The 19,482-nt window shown below is 38.0% G+C and overlaps 1 protein-coding gene across 1 annotated transcript in view; it reads right to left on the minus strand.

The window, feature by feature from the left end:
• Positions 1–19,482, minus strand: part of tspan15 (tetraspanin 15) — a 41,749-nt gene that overhangs the window by 20,163 nt on the left and 2,104 nt on the right. Inside the window, exons 2-4 of the mRNA XM_086285580.1 lie at positions 7,947–8,132; positions 6,860–6,934; positions 1,724–1,819 (exon numbers count right to left, since the gene is read on the minus strand). Of these exons, the coding sequence (XP_086141706.1) occupies positions 1,724–1,819; positions 6,860–6,934; positions 7,947–8,132 (357 nt within the window). The remainder of the gene's footprint in view (positions 1–1,723; positions 1,820–6,859; positions 6,935–7,946; positions 8,133–19,482) is intronic.

Below are 19,482 nucleotides of genomic sequence, written 5' to 3' on the forward strand. Positions count from 1 at the left end.
CTTTATAAACTGACCAGATTTATTAGGCCTCTTCCGCTGCCTGTTAATAACCTGCTGAAGATCAAATTGAACATGTGAATAGGGAAGAAATGTGATTTAAGGTGGCGTGTTTGTTGATGCAATTCAGACCTGTCGAATTAGAAACTGCTGATCTACTGGGATTATCACACGCAACCATCTCTAGGGTTTACAGCGATTGGTTAAAAAAGAGAAATTATCGAGTGAGCAACAGTTCTCTCAGTATAAATGCCTTATTTATCAATTTACACATCCAGCTAGTATAGAGTAAAGTTTGCCTGTCCTCGTCCCTGCTTTGGTAACCTCTGGGTAGTGCAGTTTTCTCACACAATCCAAAGACTAATGTGAGATTAACTGGTCATTCCACAATTGTCCATAAGTATGATTGTGCACATGAACCATCATCTGCCCCTCTGTGTTAACCCTGAAACAGATCAGGGTGTGCTCGGTGTATTACAGAGACAAAGCCCCATCAAAGCAAAAGCCAGTATCCTCCATTCAAAGATCGACATGCATAAACTGTTTCTCATCCTGAGAAAGTTTTACAAACACCCGTTATCAGTTATCTGGACCTGACCAAATGCACACAAAGATCTTTCTTGTAGCTTTCATGGACAATGCTCAAATGCTGTTAAATCTGCCAGTCCACAACTGTGTAAAAAATTCAGCCCATTTTCTAAACCACCAAATCACCTGAGACACAATAGCTTTAGGGAATTCAAGCAGCCTGCAACTATCACGCAATCAGGCCACAAATCCACAGTACACAATCCTTAAAATGATGAAGGCCTGTAGCGTGCAGAACATATGCCCCCTCTCCTGTGCTAATCAGAGTTTGTAGCTGGCTGCTAGTTTCAACGTGTGACCAGTCCGCTGTCCCCTACAGTGCATTACCATATGCTTGATAAAAGCTGGGGAAGAGATCTCCAGCTTCAGGCTGTGTGCATGGCGGCTCGGTGTGCTCTGATGGTCATGCACAGCGATGCAACTAAAAATTTTCAGTGAGGATTCAGGTTCACTGGTTGTGCAGTTTTTAAACAACAAAAAATCCTCAGCTTTATAATAATAATAATAATCAGGCTTTGTCTCTACTGCAGGAGATTATTAACATAGACTATACATAAAAGATGGATACCACTACTGTGACTTCACCCATAGTCTGCGCACTGGCCTCATTTTAGTTTTTTTAACTAGATATGACCATAACAGGATGTGAGTGTTTACCGGGATATTTACCAGCTAATACTAGTTCTGTCTAACTAGCTTGGCTGTCGCATTATAGCTGTCATTAAAGGGATTATAACAACAACATGCACCTACTGAGAGAGAGAAAAAAGAAAAGAAAAAAAAAAAAGCTAAACACCTGACTCTTTAACGCATCTTTAAGAACACATGAAGCATGTCTTTAATTCTAGTTTATAATTTATAGATTAGAGGGCATAGCTTTAACCCTTAAAACTATTAAAACAGATCAGTGATCTAAAAAAAAAAAAATCACTCTTAGTACAGATGGAGAGGTATAGGCTGTAATATTTATTTATCCTTTAAAGCTGTGTATTTGGGGATTTACTAAAGTCAAGTCAAGGAACTTTGGTTTCTGACTTTATTTAAAGTCCTGAGGGTTTCTGGGTGATTAATACAGTCCGTATGTAAAAAAAAGACAGGTGACGTTTATCAAGTAACAGGAAATTAAGAGTCGTCTTACCCTATTCTGAACGTAGTCCATGATGTTTTTGAAGTCCAAGTCATCGTAGTAGTTTACTATGCCCTTTCGAATGTTCTTGTTCAATAAACGTTCCGCCTGTGAGGGAGTTAGAAAAAGAACGCAAAACTGTGAATAGTACAGGAGAGGAGAAAGTCAGATTATCACATCTGTCAGTGGAGCTGTAGAGTTACTTGTATGTGTCAAAAACCATTTAGTTGCCATTTTCGGTGCTGTATGAAATGTCTTTGGCCCGCACGTCCTCTAAGCAAAACGGCAGTAGTCCATTTATGGTGATGTATTTGTCCTCATCCTGTTTTAATAGCACACTGCATGCTGCCCAACAGTTATAGTATGCGGACATTGTTAGCCTTAAAACCACAACTCCAAATAAAAACAGAGCCAAATATAACCCATGTTTTTGAAAGGAGAAGCTGCAGGTTTTATTTGTAGTGTGACTTTCAGGGTTAACCGTGGAATTGCATTAAGCTTTAATAACCAAACATAATCATGACTTGTTGAGCTTAATCAACATTTTAGGGGATTTAAGGATTTAAGAGCTTTGACTGTGCAAAATTATGATCAATGAAACAGTTTAGATTTTTTTTTTTTAATGTTAGAGCTTTTATTCCTCCTACTTATATATTTTTTTTAAAAAGCAGCCAATTGTGTCTCAAATTGTGTGTGTTGTGTACCAAAATACCCTCTATGTTAAAGGGTATTTCGGTACACAACAATCAGTGTGTCAAACAGGCGCCTGCTGAGAGCAAATGCTATCATAAGTCAAGGTGACTGATTCACTGAACCAGGATATTAAAATGAGAGCGAACTTGACCGCTCACATCTGTCAGTCACAATCTGGTGCTGTGGGGTTACATTAAGTTTAATATATAAGCTTATACAGTCACTTGGCATAAATATTTATAATTTGGAGGTCTCTTAAGAGAATTTTTTGAGAGCTTTTCATTAAATGTTTTCATTCAGGGAACGGTTCATTTACTCCACTAATTTCTCCACTCTGTTTCTGATACATTAGTCTTATTTATAGTTCATTGGCGATGAAAGCGACAAAGCGCTGTTTTTCTTTTTTACCCTTTACTTAGGCCTAATATTGTTCCTTTATTTCATTCTTCAAAGCACTGCCGACAATAACGAATCGAGAATGCAGCCTCCTCCATTAGAGCCACAGAGATTAAAAGAGATTTAATTTTTCATTTCATTTCTTCCCCTCTTGAACATATCAGGTGTTGACAGTGGATGTACTGGGACAAGGCACCCACATTTAAACCAAAGTACGATGTGCACATTTGTAGAACGAGAGCTCAAAGGGCATCATCTCCTCAAACAGGATGTTAATTAAAACGGGAAGCCAAAAATAAGTATGTAGACGTTCAAAATGTATTTTTGAAAGTCTACATACTCCATCACTTGGCCCATTTTCAGGGATTCTTTTAAAGATTGAAATCTCGATTGTGCTCTCAACATTTCATACGTGCAACCTGTTGAGCCACATCGTAAAAGTACGCCTTGTCATGAAAATCCATATGCATTAAGATGGTGATGCAGGAAATGGAAATCTGTTATAGTTGGTTTTACACTGAACAGATTAAAAATGTGACCAGTGTATCACTAAGAATCAGTCAGTTAATCAGTGAAATTAATTTCACTTTAATTTGGCAACCAATTAAAACAATTTCTATGTTTCCTACATGAGAGTGTCAGACCTGAAATGCAATCAGTAACCTTTAATGTTCAAAAGTTTCAAAGAGCAGCACACAGAGCATAGTGAGGGAATTAAATAAATATAACTCAAATTCAAAAAGATTAATGATTAATTCATTTTTTCAACACAAGTGGAGCCTTTTTGTGTTCTGACCAGAGTAGGTGACCTTCAGTCGTACAACTTTGAGCAGAGGAGGGTGAAACAAAGAGTCAAGTCCCAGATCTTATGTTTGTGAGCCTGAAGTGGAAAGCTTCATTAACAAAGAATGTCATCTGGGAGGTGGAGGAATTTCAGTTTCACGTCTAAGAGGCTCTTGCTGGATGTAAGTAGTAGATGTGATTTTCTGTGTCTGTAGACAGCAACAGATTTGTGATTGAATTTGGAGTCCAGGGAGCGCTTTTAAAAGACCTTCTATGACTCTTTGGTGGCATCTGTCATTTTTTACAGTGTTGGATATTGGAGCAGCGGTTTATCGGCAGCTGAGAGGAAGAGGTTGGATAAACTCATCAGGAAGGCCAGCTCTGTTCTGGGATGCACCCTGGACCCAGTGCAGGTGGTGGGAGACAGAAGGACTCATCTCTGATGGATAGAGTCTCCCACCCCATGCATGTAAATGTTGCTGAACTGCAGAGCTCCTTCAGTGACAGACTGCTGCATCCTAGATGCATGAAGGAGCGTTTCCACAGGTCCTTCCTCCCTGCAGCTGTCAGACTGTACAATCAGAACTGCTCCCAACAAACATAGATGTTTACATCTGCGCTGTAACTGCAATAATTTAATCAACCGATTTGCACTACAACCTGGTTTGCCTCTTATCTGTAGTTTATTTTATTTTATTTAATAACGGCACTCTGTTTATAGTAACCCATTGTCCTTGATGTAAATATGTAAGAAAAATTTTGTATGTTTCTGTTCTGTGTCCTGTTTGTTGTATATGTGTCTTTCTGGCTGCTGTTACAGCCAAATTTCCCCTTGTGGGGCAATTAAAGGATTATTCTATTCTGTCATATATTCTGACATAAAAATTAAAATAGATTTAAATAAAACACAAGCCTTTATCGTCAAAACGGGTTGAGCCTCAGGGAAATTAAAGTTTCCATTGTCATTTGTTTACCCGTGTGTCTGAAAGATTAGGCAAAAACCACTTGGCAGAATTTATTAAAACTAGGCGGGGCTGTGGACAAAATTATGTGGTGTGGAGTTGTTCTCAGCAGAGGACGGAAGGATTCTTAAGCTCTTCCCTACAAATCCACATCAAGATATTTATGAGAGTGAGCTATTTATAAAGAAAACCCAATGACGTCAGGATGTTATCAGAGAATTGGTGATGTTTGCTTGATTAACGCGAATCTTGTTTTGATCATGGCTCATATTAGTTATCATCCTCCACCAGTTGTGTTCTGTGCAAACCTCATTTCTCAGGGCAGGACTAGAGGCTAAGCACCTAACAAACTTATTCTGTAATTTTAATAACCATTAACACCATTCTGTTTTTTCCCCTCAAAATTAATTATCAAAAGGTTTTCATTTAACAAAATTATATGAGGAATTTTATGCCTAACGAACACGGCGCTGTAACATGCAAATGAGAAGGAGATAAGTCGTGTCAATGTTATCTCCCCCTTCGTGCCGGTTATGGTGTGTAAATGATCTGTGACTCACGGTGCGTTGTGCTCTCCTCTCAGGTGTAGCTGGTCTGGTGTGATTAACTGAAAAGCAATAAAGAGGGGGCAGGACCCTTGGTGTGCTTTCCTTTCCTCTACACACCGTCCAGCCAGTGCAGCGGTAATTTTTGGTTGAACAGTTGTTAATTATTTTGTGTTTTGTGTGTGTGGGGGTTTTGTGTTTTTGGTTTTTTTGATGGGTCCAGAGGGTCTATTTTTCCTGCTTTATTTCTGTTATGTTGATTTTGATAAAGAGGACTTCAGACACTACAGACCCTAGATTTACTGGCTTATCTACCTTCTGTTGTTAGCCCTTCTTTAGTAATTATGATTAAAAAAAACAAAAACAAAAAACAAAACCCTGCAGCTTTAACTTTATAAGATTATTTTTTAGACCTCTCATCTAGAGAGGCTTGGATTACAATTTAAAAACTAACTAAAAAACAAACAACAACAAAAAACGACATATTTACATCCAGATCTTGGTTTTTTTTGTAATTCTGCTTGAACAACCTCCTTTAGTTTGAGCCAAAGTTTATTTTAAATATACAGAAAATTATTGTTTACATAACATCAAATTTAATCCATGTGAAGTGGACCCATTTTCATTATTTTAATAAAAGCATAATAAACAGTGTTGTTGGAGTACAGAACCCTGATGCCTCATTTACATCGAGTTAAATCATTAAGAGGTGGAGGTTTGATAATTTGTTTCATATAAAATAAATTTTACAACATGCAGCCATAATTGGTTGTTGTTGTTTTTTCATTTAAGAATTTGTTGATGAATCAAATGAGCCTCCCACAGTGTCTCATTTTGGTCCCCTTTACACTTCATTTAAAACTGAGCCTTCCCCATAAAAAAGGATTACAAAATAAAAATCACAATCCTGATGATTAAGCCTCAATTTCTGTTGCTTTTATTAACAACTGCCTTTAAATGGCGCACCATTAAAATCTCTTGGTACGACGCAGCAGCAGGAACAACCTCTGGAAAATCCAACAGCACAGCAAATAAAGGCAATCGAGTTTTCTTGTCTAAACAGGATTCATTAAAAGGTGCTCTACACTTCGGGGTTGGGGGCCTCTACATTAGACAAGACCCTGCATTTTGAATCACCCACCTGCAGTGCCTTATTGCAGACAGTTTGACATTCAACACTGCAGTAATTTCCAACAATCACTGACTTTAACTTTCCATTCTTTACATTTTAACTATTTGGAGTTTCTATGTCATGTAAAGTTGCTCCTTTCTGGTTTAAAAAGTATTGACAGACATGATGACCTATGTTGGAAGAAGCCAGAGATCATAAGGCAGAGACAGTAAGCAGGACCAACAGGAGAACTTAAGAGGGAAATATTAAAAGTGCAAAATACAGAGACATTGTGAAAGATGACATAAATATCACATAGACAACTGATAATTCTACATACTCTTCTAAACATATGAATTCTGATCCTGTGCAAGTTTAATCTATTGTATTGGTCACAGGAAAACAGCTTTTAACAGCTTTATCTCATGTTAAAGAGAATAAGACTTCAGAAATCAAATTAAACTACATAATGTGGCTTTACTTTTCTTGGCTAGAGTGAATCTCTTCCTCGTGGTAAGCAGACTGTCAGTGTCAGACTGCTTTGGTTGTTATCTTGCTCCCTGCTACGTGAAATAAAACACATGCCTTCACTGCCCACCTGCTGAAGTCAGAGGATTTCAAAATGGTAGGGAACTGATTAACACTTGAGGCAACTCACCTGGTTGCGAAACACCAGCCCCAAGATTGCTCCAACCAGCTCCAGGAGCAGACACGCTGCCAGGGTGTACATGAACTGTGGTGCACCAGACAAGAATATGAATTTCATTGTTCTATTGAGTTCAAGCATATCCCCCCCCCCCCCCCAAAAAAAAAAAAAAAAAATTGAGATAACGTTTTCTAAAGTGCCTTTGTGTGCATCTTTTAACAGTTTGTGTATTGTGTCCATACAGAAAGACCTTTCCTTCCTATCCTAGTTAATCTCTAAAGCAACCAGTGACCAGAACACTCTGGTCTTGCTCTGTGCTTTCATAAAATCCTGAATATAGATGCCATCTTCCCATGTTTGTCTTTTCCTGCATCTGGCAGTGACTCCAGTTGTTTAGTTGCTTATTAAGTAATTTGTAATACAGTGTGTCTTGATTTTTCACCAGTCAGTTCATTGCATTTCTTCCTATAGTTTTAGTACATAACAGAAGCAAAAATTTAGTACATTATGTCAAATGACTCTCCTTAGTGTAATAAGCCATTACTCACTCCAGCTTAGAGACCGGTGTGAGCATCCTCCAGTCGCTAGGGAAAATATACATTGTCTGACTGGTTGCTGGCGATGAAATCAGTTGCAAATGTGATGCTGCACCAAATACCTCCTATTGATTGTTTTGGTTGCTAGCACGTTGCTACAGCTGAAGTAAAAGTTGTGCTTTTACCAGTGAAACAAACATGTTTCCAAAACGTAACAATCTCTATTTCTGGTTTGTGTCACACTCTTCACACAGTTTCAGTTGGAAAGTGTTTGCAGACAAGTTGGCAATTCCAACTAGGTTTTTGGTGCAGCATCATGCAACTCTCAACCAGTTTCATCCAGTAACAGCTTTTTCTGTTTGTTTGTCTCTCTTTAAATCCCAGAAAGTAAGACAGACTGGTTTAGTTTAAACTGTGTGTGTGTGTGTGTGTGTGTGTGTGTGTGTGTGTGTGTGTGTGTGTGTGTGTGTGTGTGTGTGTGTGTGGGTGTGTGGGGGGGGGGTTATTTGCATCTTTACAAATAACAATGATGCAAAGGCAATTTCCAATACTTCACCACTCACCACTTTCAATAGAGTTATATTATCCCTCAGGGAACCCAAGACTCCAATGAATGAAACAACAAATAGGATGATGCCCAGTAGGATCAGGATTATAGATGGGGCCAGAAACACACCCTCCAGTGTCTTGTACTGCTGTCGCTCTACTTCTGCATAGATGCCAATACCCAGGATACATCCGCCTATTAGCTGGAAACACACAAGCGAAGCAGTTAGGACAGATTAGTCATCAGCTTGAACATGATGGGAAACCAGCAGGTTTCTAGATTCGCTCAGTTTCTGCAGATTTAAATATAACTAAGAGAATAAAACATTCAGTGGGCCAAAGCTTAATTTCCACAATTACATGTTCGTCAGCTACCACTTAGCAGGGAATATTGAGGTGGAAAAAAAATGGAAAGTGCTTAGACCACCAGGTCTCAAAGACAACAGAGAAAGAGACGCGTACAATACTTAAGTTTAAGGTCATACATATTAGAAGGAAAATACAGCAACATCACTTTGTCAGACAGGTTCTATTTAAGTGATTTCTTGATTCAGGAGGTCCAGCAGTAATCAGGGCTGGATATAGCTAGTGAAATTGAACTTTGCTTCCCCAAAAAACGTGGTTTTCACAGTCAATGCTTGATTTAACAATAAGGCAATTAATATTTCGACACAGGGACAGATAGGTTTGGATTTTTGTTGATGCTGGAGGTCAGAGGAGAAAGGCCAATTAGCTTTGAGTTGACAGGAAGGTAACAAGAACTCAAACAACCACAAAGATGGGCCACAGTGGATACATCTACCGTCAGCTAATAACAAGTCACACAAACGTATTCACATAAATGTAACTGCTGTGACATCACCTGTTGGTTAGTGTAGCCCTCACACTGTATGTGATGACCAGGAGGTGAATCGGACTAAGAAACCAAGAGACACTGCACACTCATATTATAGCAGTTTGTAAACCACACGTTAGCCTCACCCTAAAGCAAATAATTATAAAATGCAGTTTAACAGGACTTTCACACTGACTTCACTTTTCACACCAGTAAGCTGTGCCAGTCTCCCAATCTCTCATGTACAGTCTATGGATGATGGTCCATGTGAGTCTGTCTGATTTAGACAGAAACCTCAACAACAAGCATAAAAATCTATATGCCTATAAAGCATAAAGTCTGCACCTCAATCAAATCATGAATGTTTCATTTAAATTCCACTTTGGTGGTATACAGAAGCAAAAATGTTTTTGTCCATTTCTAAAGCCAATTGTATAAAGCGTTTTAATAGTTTCTTTATCAAACAACAACAACAAAAGAAATCCTGGCAAACACTGACATAATTATAGGCATACCCTTGTAGAGCTACAAGGGTATGAAATTTCTCCCGAAGAAGAAATGATAAATAAATTAAGCAATTATAATCTGTATAATCGCCAGACTGTAGTGGACTATGGTAACAGATAATTCAGCGTTGTTATTGTAAAAAATAGTTTCTTAATTAGGTTCTCTGAAGTTTTGTATAGTCTGACACATGCACGCACACAGTGTCTTTATTCGAGTTTCCCTTCACCACATTACTCCAACATAATTCAACAATCAATTCAAAAGAACATTTAAGAACCATCAGTGCTGTGAAGCAAATTGCCTAGATTGTTTATACACAGCCATAAATACACACTTTTCTGTCTTTGTCATTGAAGAGAACTGAAAGAGAAGCAATCTTCAGTTTTAAGTTCTCAAGTAACCAATCATCCATACAAAGTCATCACATCAGGATGGAGAAGGCTAGTTTTCCCATTAAAGACAAAAGATGGGTAGAAACAAAACCGGGCACTGGCATTACAGACTGATAATTGGAAACTCAGCAGGATGTTCCTGTGAAACAGAGCAGTATCACATGAACAAAGCAAACTTTCACAAATAGCAAATTATATTTCTCGACAGAAATTAGTGGGGTTTTTTTTGTCCCTTTTTGTGCTCAATGCTATAAATTTCAATTCGATTCAAGCGAAACTTGCAAGGCCGGTTTAGCTCAAGAACCTCCATTTAGAGTGGATTCACATAATTATACCTCAACATAGGTATATTTTTAAACATATAAAGACCAACAGCTCCATTATTCTTTCTGTTGTGTTGTGAAAGAAGCACTGTTGAACAGCCACGTACTGCTGCACGCCAGCTGAATAATATATCACAAGAAGGCTCCTGTGTAGACATTAGAATTGTTAATGAGAACCCTAATCAAAAGGTCAATTAAGTCAAATTAACAGTGGCAGAAGCTATTTAAGCAATCAGCAAACAAACCTGTCAAAGTCTAGGAGGAGCAAAATGAGAGAGGGGAGAGCGCAAAGGGTCAGCTCACCCAAATTACTTGGGGTTTTTTTTTTTTAAACACAACACAACCCCTGCACAGAGAGGAGCCGGGTCAAGTGTGTAGACGTCTGAATGAGTGGTCGGTCTCAATATAAAACTGTTTTTTTGTTGTTCCCTTACAGCGGTGTTTCCAGCGCTGACATCCTCAGGTTCCTGCATCTAAAATGACACCGTGAGGAAACTTATCACCACCTCACGTGACGCTGTTTTGAATCCTATCTTTAGAAACGACAGGCTGTTCTACTGTGTCACAGCAAGCCTGTGTGTGTGCTATACTCTTCTGGCTCACTTTGAAAATGTTTATTTGTTTATTACAGACACACTTTGAGCAAACTGCACCATATAACCTCAAATATTTGGCTTATTCTATGCATATCAATCTAGCTAATAAAGTGCTGTGAAGTATTTCCCCACCTTCTGATCATTATCATTTGTAAAATGGTCACATCTTTCTTAAGGAGTATTAGGGCAACATTTAAAAAAATGTATATATATTAGTGATAATTTTATGCCTTGTGTAAATAAGTTAGTGAAACAAACTGATCAGCCATCTGATTGTGTCTTGTGATTTAACATACGTCCTGTCTATTGCACGACGGTGTGACCATCAATATCCTTGCATCTGTCCACTGCCAGCTATTTCATTGTGTACAAATCAGGCCAACTCCTTCAGGCTTGTGTACTTTCCTTCTGACTATTGTAGCTTTCTGCACCATCTTTTCTGCATCCTTCTATTTATCACCACACTGTGTTTATGTGCTAAAGAAGAAATAATTTTCTTTTTACTAAAACCAATTCTGAAGTACGATTTCACTAACTCATCTTCAGTTATCTTAAAGATGGTATAGCAGCTGCAGCACTTTCAACAAAGGGACAGGGATCTCAATAAGCATCACATCATGCTGTGATCTAAAGAAACTCAACAATAGCTGACGAGGACTGACGAGACAAAAGTTTACATTTTTGAAAGGCTCGAGTCCCGTTACATCTGGCGTAAAACTGATGAAGCTTTTTATGAAAACGAACATCATACCAAGAGTTATGCAGGATGGCGGTAGTGTCACGAAACGTCTAAATCCAAGCGAGATACTTTGGCCTGACTTTTAACAGGTTGTTCGTTCTTTAAATCGTTCAGTGTTGCTGAATTAAAGCAAGTATGCAAAGAAGAGTGGGCCTAAATTCCTGCACATGGACATGAAAAACTCATTAGCAGTTGTTAAAAATGGTGGCAGAATTAGATTTAAGAGGCAGTTACCTTTCACATGGGGTCATGTATGTTTGGATAACTTTTTTTCCCCCCTTTTCAAAACTGCATTTTGTATTTATTCACGTCATCTTTGTTTGATGATCTGAAACATTTAAGTGTGAAAAATATGCAAATAAACAAAACAAGAAAAAAAATCAGTTATGAGGCAAATGCTTTTGCACCATATAAAACTAAATTTCAGTCTGAGAACAGTGTTTCTCAATAACAGCAGCTAAATGTTAACAACTATGCATTTGCTGAAACAAATTTAAATGCCCAGGTGTGTTTCAACAATGACTTCCAGGCTAAATTAAAATTAAAAGAGCCATTTATACAAACTCACTGACTGCCAAATAGCACATGGCACGTCCTGAAATAGGATCCGGCAGCTGAAGTGGAAACTGGCCAAATTGCAACAATCCATTTATACTGATTTCAGTTATTTGGTCTGTTTTTGCATGCTGGAAGGGTTAAAATGAGCACGACCTCTTGCAATATTCATCCACATATCCATTACCAAAAAAACAAGCATTTTCTCTTCTGTACCCTGAAAAAAATAACTTTTCCCCATTTCATTTTCAAAGCAATGACTGTAATGAAATTGTTGTTTTTCTATAATAATTGAAGCTTGTTATCAGGAAGGCTGCTACTGAGAAAACATAGAAGAGCTGGTTTATTTTTCTGCTTGTGAGGTATGCTGTAAACAGACAAATTTAGGATATTTGTGTTAAGCCACCTGGCGCTATCCCTGGTACTGAATAGATCAGAGGAGGAAATGGAGAAAACATCACTTTAATTCTGCCTTGTTGGCTTATTGTGGACAGAAATATCAAAGTAGCAATGTTTCAGAGAGAGAGTGAGCGAGAGGCAGAGGGAAATGCATGGCGTGAGCAGAGAAGCAGACTAAACGATCCAATAATCACGGCATATTGCTTCTGCAAACACCATTGTATGACATATTGCTAATTGCTGTTTGCCGCCATCCCCCCTCCCAATCTGATTTCAGCCATCCTGTGAGATGCACAGCGCATCACAGCAAAAGAGAAAAAGGGGGAGGGGGGGCCTATGCAGATTTCAGAAGGTCCGACACTGTTTATAATCCACCATGATGCCTTTCCCTTACATGTCCCTGCTTGGTGTCTGTTATGGTCTCTTACTGGCCGCTGGCCTGTACGCCACGAACTCGCTTCCATTCAGCCAAGAGGAGAGGAGATCACTTAGAGCCTTTTAAACAGCAATTTGAAATTTCTGCCAAGGATAGAATATGTCAACAGTCAAGAGTGATAATCTCCACAAAGAGTCTGTCTTGTTTGAGGATCATTCTGATTCATGCAAACAGATTTCTAACAAACGTACTCGGGAAAATAAAATAAAACGGGTCACACACTGTTTATCATCATGCACTTAGCTGCAGATGGCTCGGCAACAGTTTCAGGGCATTAGGCCAAGATCAAGTGGTAGTTTATAACCTATTACACTCTGCTAAAACAACTTCGTGGTGCTATTACTGGACACAGCTCACAGCTATAAAGGCATGCAGTGCAGCTTTGAAACCAGGGTACAATCTGCAGACATAGCACAGACAGAAAAGGAAAAGAAATGTAACTTTAGGATTGTCACTGCTATTGCGTCCTAATTTAAATTAGCTTTTGGAGACATTTTAAAGCTAAAGCAGAGTTAAGAAACCAACATGGAACTAACAAATATCTGTAAACTACTGGCTCTCATATTTTCCCTATGTGATAATCAGAACACCTGTTAGATCTGAGAGAAAAGGAAATCTTGTCATCTACATTCAGAATGACATCATAGGCTATTTTTAGCCAGTCCAGCAGCTCAGTAAATGTGGATTTTGTTCCCCAGATGTAAATATCTAACAAATAACAGAACAATTTACTAACCTGTCTGAAATTTCTAGCATATTTATTAATTGTGGCCAGACAGCCAGTTCTAAAAACTTTGATGAGCTTTCCTCTAAAAAGGTCAGTCTATGGATGAAAAATCTCTTTTCACAAGTTATTGCATTGATTTCCATCTTTCACATTTATTCCTTGTCAGTATGGACTTTAATGCGCAGTAGGCAAGTGTACCATATATAAATACCACGTTTCCATGAATTTACACTGATGTACCTTATCACAAAATGTTAGAATCTTTCTCTAGTCCTTTGGTTAATGATCATATGCATTACAAAAACCCCTCAAATTATAATAAAGGCTAATAAATATGCATCCAGATCTGTGTGTTTATATTGACCTCAAGCCAATGCTAAACCAATAGCGAAAGGGTCTGTGATGCCTTCTGGAGACAATTTTTCTGTCTGCTACATCATTGCAGATGAATTCTGGCTCACTCTTCTTTACAACGTTGCTTCAGTTCACTGAGGACTGTGGGCATCCAGTTATGTATTCAGGTTCAGGTCTGGACTGGGATGGGCTGCTGCAACATCTTCTGTTGAAGATTTTTTTTCTATGCTTGAGATCATTGTCCTGTTGCACGAGCCAATTTCAGCCGAGCTTAAGCTGTTGGAAAGATGGCCTCACATTTAGATAGAGTATTCTGGCATATAAAGAAGTTAAAATCAAGCTTCAGCCCTCTACCACTAGTGGACAGTTCCTATGAGATGTTTGTTAATCACCAAATGTGGCTAAACATCTCCACTTTGGCCTCGAATGTCCAAATGACCTTGTCCAGAAACCTTGTAGTTTGTTCAGATGCATTTTTGCAAACCCAACTGTGCTGCTGTGTTCTCTTTACAGAGAAGAGGCTTTGTTCTGGTAACCCTTCCAAACAAGTCATACATGTTCAGTCTTTTTTGTATTGTCATGAACTTTAAAATGTAGCATGCCGAGGCCTGTGGAGTCTGTGATGTAGATCTTGAGGTTTTTTTGCAAATTTCTCTGAGCATTGCATCATTGAGGTAAATATATACCCGAATAATCTGTGATCACCTCCAAATATGGGTTCAGGAGTTTTACAACTACACGGTCAGTTATAGAAATCAAAAGAATGAAAATATGGGAACATATCAGCATTTCATAGCATTGACCATGATCCTAATTTCAGGATATTGGTGTTAGGAAGACCCAAAGCATGACTTACTAATGTGGAAGATAAGTAATGCTCATGACTAATGAGATCATGATTGTATGCAAAATGTATTAACACTGAAAATATTAGACTGGATTAAATAATAAATCAGTGTGTCAAGAGTGAAAATGACAAATGACCTTCATCATGAGGACGATTTGGGTAAAGACCAAAATTCTCCAACACTGTAGGCAGAGTTCTTGTGAACAGTGGACAAAGATCTCACCAGAGCACGAGCTAGCATTTGAGTTTTTACATTTTGTACCTTGGGCTTTACAGATGAATGTTTTAATGGTCTCAAAGTAAATGCAACAAAAATTCAAAAATATGACATCCCAGCGTTTTCCTGTGTGTTAGTGAGCTCAGTCAACCTTCACTGGATAAGTAAAGGTTAAGAGCAGCAAATAACTTCACGCAGCAAACTGAAATATTCTAAAAATGTTTTCTAAAAGGGAACGGGGATACAATTTGAGGGGGGAATTAAATTTAAAACATCCTCGTATCCGTACAACATTAAAAAGTTTTTGCATCTCTGTGTGTGGAGTGAAGACTAAGTAAAGATATGAAGCAATGTCCAAGCATGGCGCAGTTTAAAAAGCGGTTTAAGGATATGGTTTTTACAGGGTACAGGGAAAAGGTAGAGATTTGATAGGGTGTTCTTGTCTAATATTTTCATGTGTGTGCGCATGCACGGGTTTGTTGGTATGTATGTATGTATGTGTGTGTATATATATATATATATATATATATATATATATATATATATATATATATATATATATATATATATATATATATATATATATATAAATAAATAATTGTAGGTTGTGTATCCTTGAGGTGTTAATGGGGTTATTGAAAATGTGTACATGTGCGTATGTGTGTATATACGTATGTATGGATAGAAACATATATGTGTATATATTTAAAAAAAAATTACACATAACATATAATGTAATTGCAAGGAGGTATTTCTGTAGTCTATTGATACTGGATAGTGGAAAAGGGGTGGGATTAAATAAGCTTATGCTTCTTCCTGCTCCTTTTTGAACATGGACGTTATTTGGAGTTGTGGTTGCTCGTTTTCCTTTTGTTTGCTTTGTTCATTTGTCTCTTTTAATTCTATTTTTTTATACTTTTTCAACATGTTCAAAATAAAGATTCAATCAATCAATCAATCAATCAATCAAAAAGAAAGCAGCAAACTTGGGAACATGCCGGGAAGGTTATTGGAAGAACTCCAGCTGCTTTTACATTTCTCTGAGATTCAGATGACAGGAACAAACAATTTGTGACAAATTACAGACGGCAATCAAAACCGCTGACAAATCCTCTCTGCACCTCTCCAGTCGTGCTCCTCTGTTCTGTCCTCCTAATCAGTTGTTTACATTATTTCACTTCATGCTAATTTCGGAATAAGAATTTAAATCAAAGCGGCGTTCAAACACTGTTAAACATGACCCGAGGCATTCTCGTCACCCTCGAGCTTTGCTTGAATCTTGCGTTTACTCTTTGTCAACTGTTCTCCATTTGAATACAGAGCCAGAGGAGATTAATCTGTTGTCCTAATGTGGGTTAAATCATTCCCACAGTAAGCAGGAAATGACTCATCATCTTCTGTACATTGTTCCTCCAAAATATACACCGCACTGTTTGGACATTTACACTCTAAGCAGTTGATAGCCAGCACGCGCACATCCTGTTCTGCAAAAACGCTGAATGGGGGTGAAAAACAGGTCATTAAGAGCAAAAGAAAAACAAAACCAAATGAAGAAGCACAAAGAGATCTGAAAGTAACCCGCTCGAGTTTCTTTTTACAGGTGGTTTAAATTACCGACTGACATTTTAGTAAGTGAAGCTCTGAATTCTAGTAAATCTCCACAAGAGTACTCACACTGCAGAGTCCTCTGTTTCTCCAAAACCAACTGGTGCATCATTACTTGTTGTTTTCATTACTCATTATATTATATTATAGTGTGAAATGATTACTGTAGCATCATGCGGTGAACTGAAAAAAAGATTTGAGCACCTGTTGCAGGAAACATTTTATGAGAATCGCTGTTGCCGTTCAATCTTTGTGTCTAGGTTTCCAGGAGGATGTGCCAGAACTCTTTATTCAGAGGTACCATGTGGCAAAAAATATCTTATTAATGTGACTGAGTCAACGAGCAGCAGGATCAAAGTAAATATAACATGTTTATCTGTTTCACCTTCCTTATCAAGGCAGCATTCATTCTCCATAATAAACCCATTACTGAGTCTTATGCCTTTGCCTCCCGTTCTACTCCTTTTTGAGCTTCCTCCCATCGCAAATTAACTTCTCAAAAGGTTCTTTCAGAAGAGACAAATAAATGAATTTTCTAAGTGCACCAAGTTCAATTAGCCATCCGTCTTCAAAAATATACAGTCTGTCACATCATCTATGAGAGGGAGCAGCTGCATGGTTGGTTATACAGTATTTCCCAGAAAGGAAGACAAAAAAAGACAAGCTTGTAAGCCAGCAGTATAAACTGTTGCAGTCATATCTCCCATTTGGAGGTATTTGTTGAAATAAACATCACGTTCAAGAATCTAATTATATCACTTCATGTTACTGCCTTTAAAAAAAATAAATAGTTACAAGTAAGGCTATTGTTTCGGGATTAAATGGTCAATATACTCTAATGTGGCCCAGTTTTTACTGGTCGGACAACTCTGTGTGCATGAACTCTGTGTTCCAGTACTGATCCACTACTTTTGTCTACAGAAAAGAACCTGTGGAAAAACCAGATGTCAAGCTTAAAGTTTTCTGTGTCTGTCTATGTGCCACAGGAACTACATTCTCTGGTGGGGAAACAATTTTTAAATGTGCAACTTGTTAAGTTGTGCTTTGCTAAAAACAATGAATGAAGCAACACATTGTCACAGGAACGTGCATGTATTGATTTCTATTCATCTGCTAGAGGAATACAGAGCGCACAAAGAATACCTGTTCAAACAATGAAATGAATTTCAGTTTAATCTGCTTATAAGCTAAAGAGATTTCCACGTTTACTTTATTATCCTATGGGGCAGTAACAGTTTAAATGCATCCAGTTTAAAGTTTCAGAGCTCTAGAAATAAACAGCAGGACTGAGCTTGCACTCAGTGATAAAATAATTAACCTGAATTAAAATGTTTAACACGCTATACAAAGATTAATGATTTTTCTGCTGCATTAATCTCATCTTATTTGCAAAAGTTTTGCATTCTAATGCTATAATTTTGTTATTTAGAATCTCTTTATCACTTACTTATCGGACTTATCATCATCAGATAACATCATAGGGATAAGTTTGTATGGAAAAAAAAAGAGTAACATGACCCACAAAATGTCCCTTTTAATGCAAATGTGCAGAGACCTGAAGTGGAAAGCCCGGCTTAAGTTGTTAATTACTGTCATGATACCCATTTCCAACCGGCCTGGCTGTACTGAACTTGTCTCGCTGTAATACCTTTCAGGTGTTTAGTGTTAGATTTGTATTGTTGATTGTCATTTATGCTTAGAAATATTTACTTATATATGCTTAGAGTTTTGTAATTAGTTGTAGATTGGTAGAGGTTTTGATCCTTGATAGTCTGCAAACTTTGTGTGTATTAGACAGCACTTTGGGAGCATGAGAGGTCATACCGTGTCTTATTGTTTTATGGTAGGATTAACGTAGTTGCGTCTGTTCTAGTCTAAGTGCTCTTTGTTTAGATGAACTGCAGGACTTCCTCACTGTGTTATCTAGGATGAACCATCTAGGGTGAGGGGGAGGCTACCCTCTTCCTGACCAAGGATGTTTGACCCTTTGATCAGCAGTCCACACACACACACACACACACACACACAGGCAAGGTACTCTTTGTGTGTATGTAGACGTCATATGTTAATGAACTTATGCATATTCATGTAACCTCAATAAAAGAACAGTGGTACGGGAGAACGGACGAGAGCAACTGGGGTCAAGCGAAGGAACGGTGCCTGTCCGGTTCTCTCCCGTGCACGAGAAACATGAAGAAGCTTGCCTACTTGTGTCTTGCTTTGCAGTGTAATTATATTGCCTTTAACGTTCCAGCGGATGGGTTCAAGCTACAAACCTATCATTTAGAAAACTTGGTGAGCGGATTTATAATGTTGATTTCCAGCACTGTATTTTATTCTACTAAAGCAAAAAGACAACTTTCTTCCGATTGGCTGACCCTCGTAAGCAAAAGGTTTGAAGAATGGGTCAGTGGGGTTTCTGTACCCGCAGTCAGAGCCATGACGACCATATTAGGGATATCCATTCTCTGTGAAAACCAAGAGTAGAAAAAAGACCCTGTCTGAAACAGAGAGTTTAGACTTTAGCCTGAGCTTTTTGCTCACAGGGATTACTGAAGCAAACAATGACCTCCATCCACCACTGTCACAATATTTTTATATATGACAAAAAAAAGGAAAACATAGTATATCCACTTTAGTGTTAACATTTATTGAAATTCTGCTTGGCTTAAACTAACACTCTGTGTTAGTTTAAGCCAAGCATTAGTAAGACTGAATTAAACAGATGGCTGAAAGGTCAAAGTTTACTTACAGCTCAACAACCAACATGACATCCTTTGAAAACTGTAGACTAACTGTTTAAATTCATGTGACGCTTTGGTTGTAACTATATCAGAATTGGCATATCTCAATGCGTTATTGATCTAATAATTAGCCATTGTTTATATCCCCCCATATATCTGGTTATTAAAGTAGAAGATAAGGTGGAGAAATGTAAGAACAAAACTATGCTAACATGTCAACTAAACTGGGATCATATATAGTGATATTCTTCTATTCTGAAAGATTATATGACTAAAA

This window comes from Aulonocara sp. 'chitande type north' Nkhata Bay, linkage group LG1, assembly GCF_057382095.1.
Source record: "Aulonocara sp. 'chitande type north' Nkhata Bay isolate Kocher_YH1m ecotype deep benthic linkage group LG1, A_spYH_male_GT1.1, whole genome shotgun sequence".
In the NCBI taxonomy this organism is placed as follows: domain Eukaryota; kingdom Metazoa; phylum Chordata; class Actinopteri; order Cichliformes; family Cichlidae; genus Aulonocara; species Aulonocara sp. 'chitande type north' Nkhata Bay.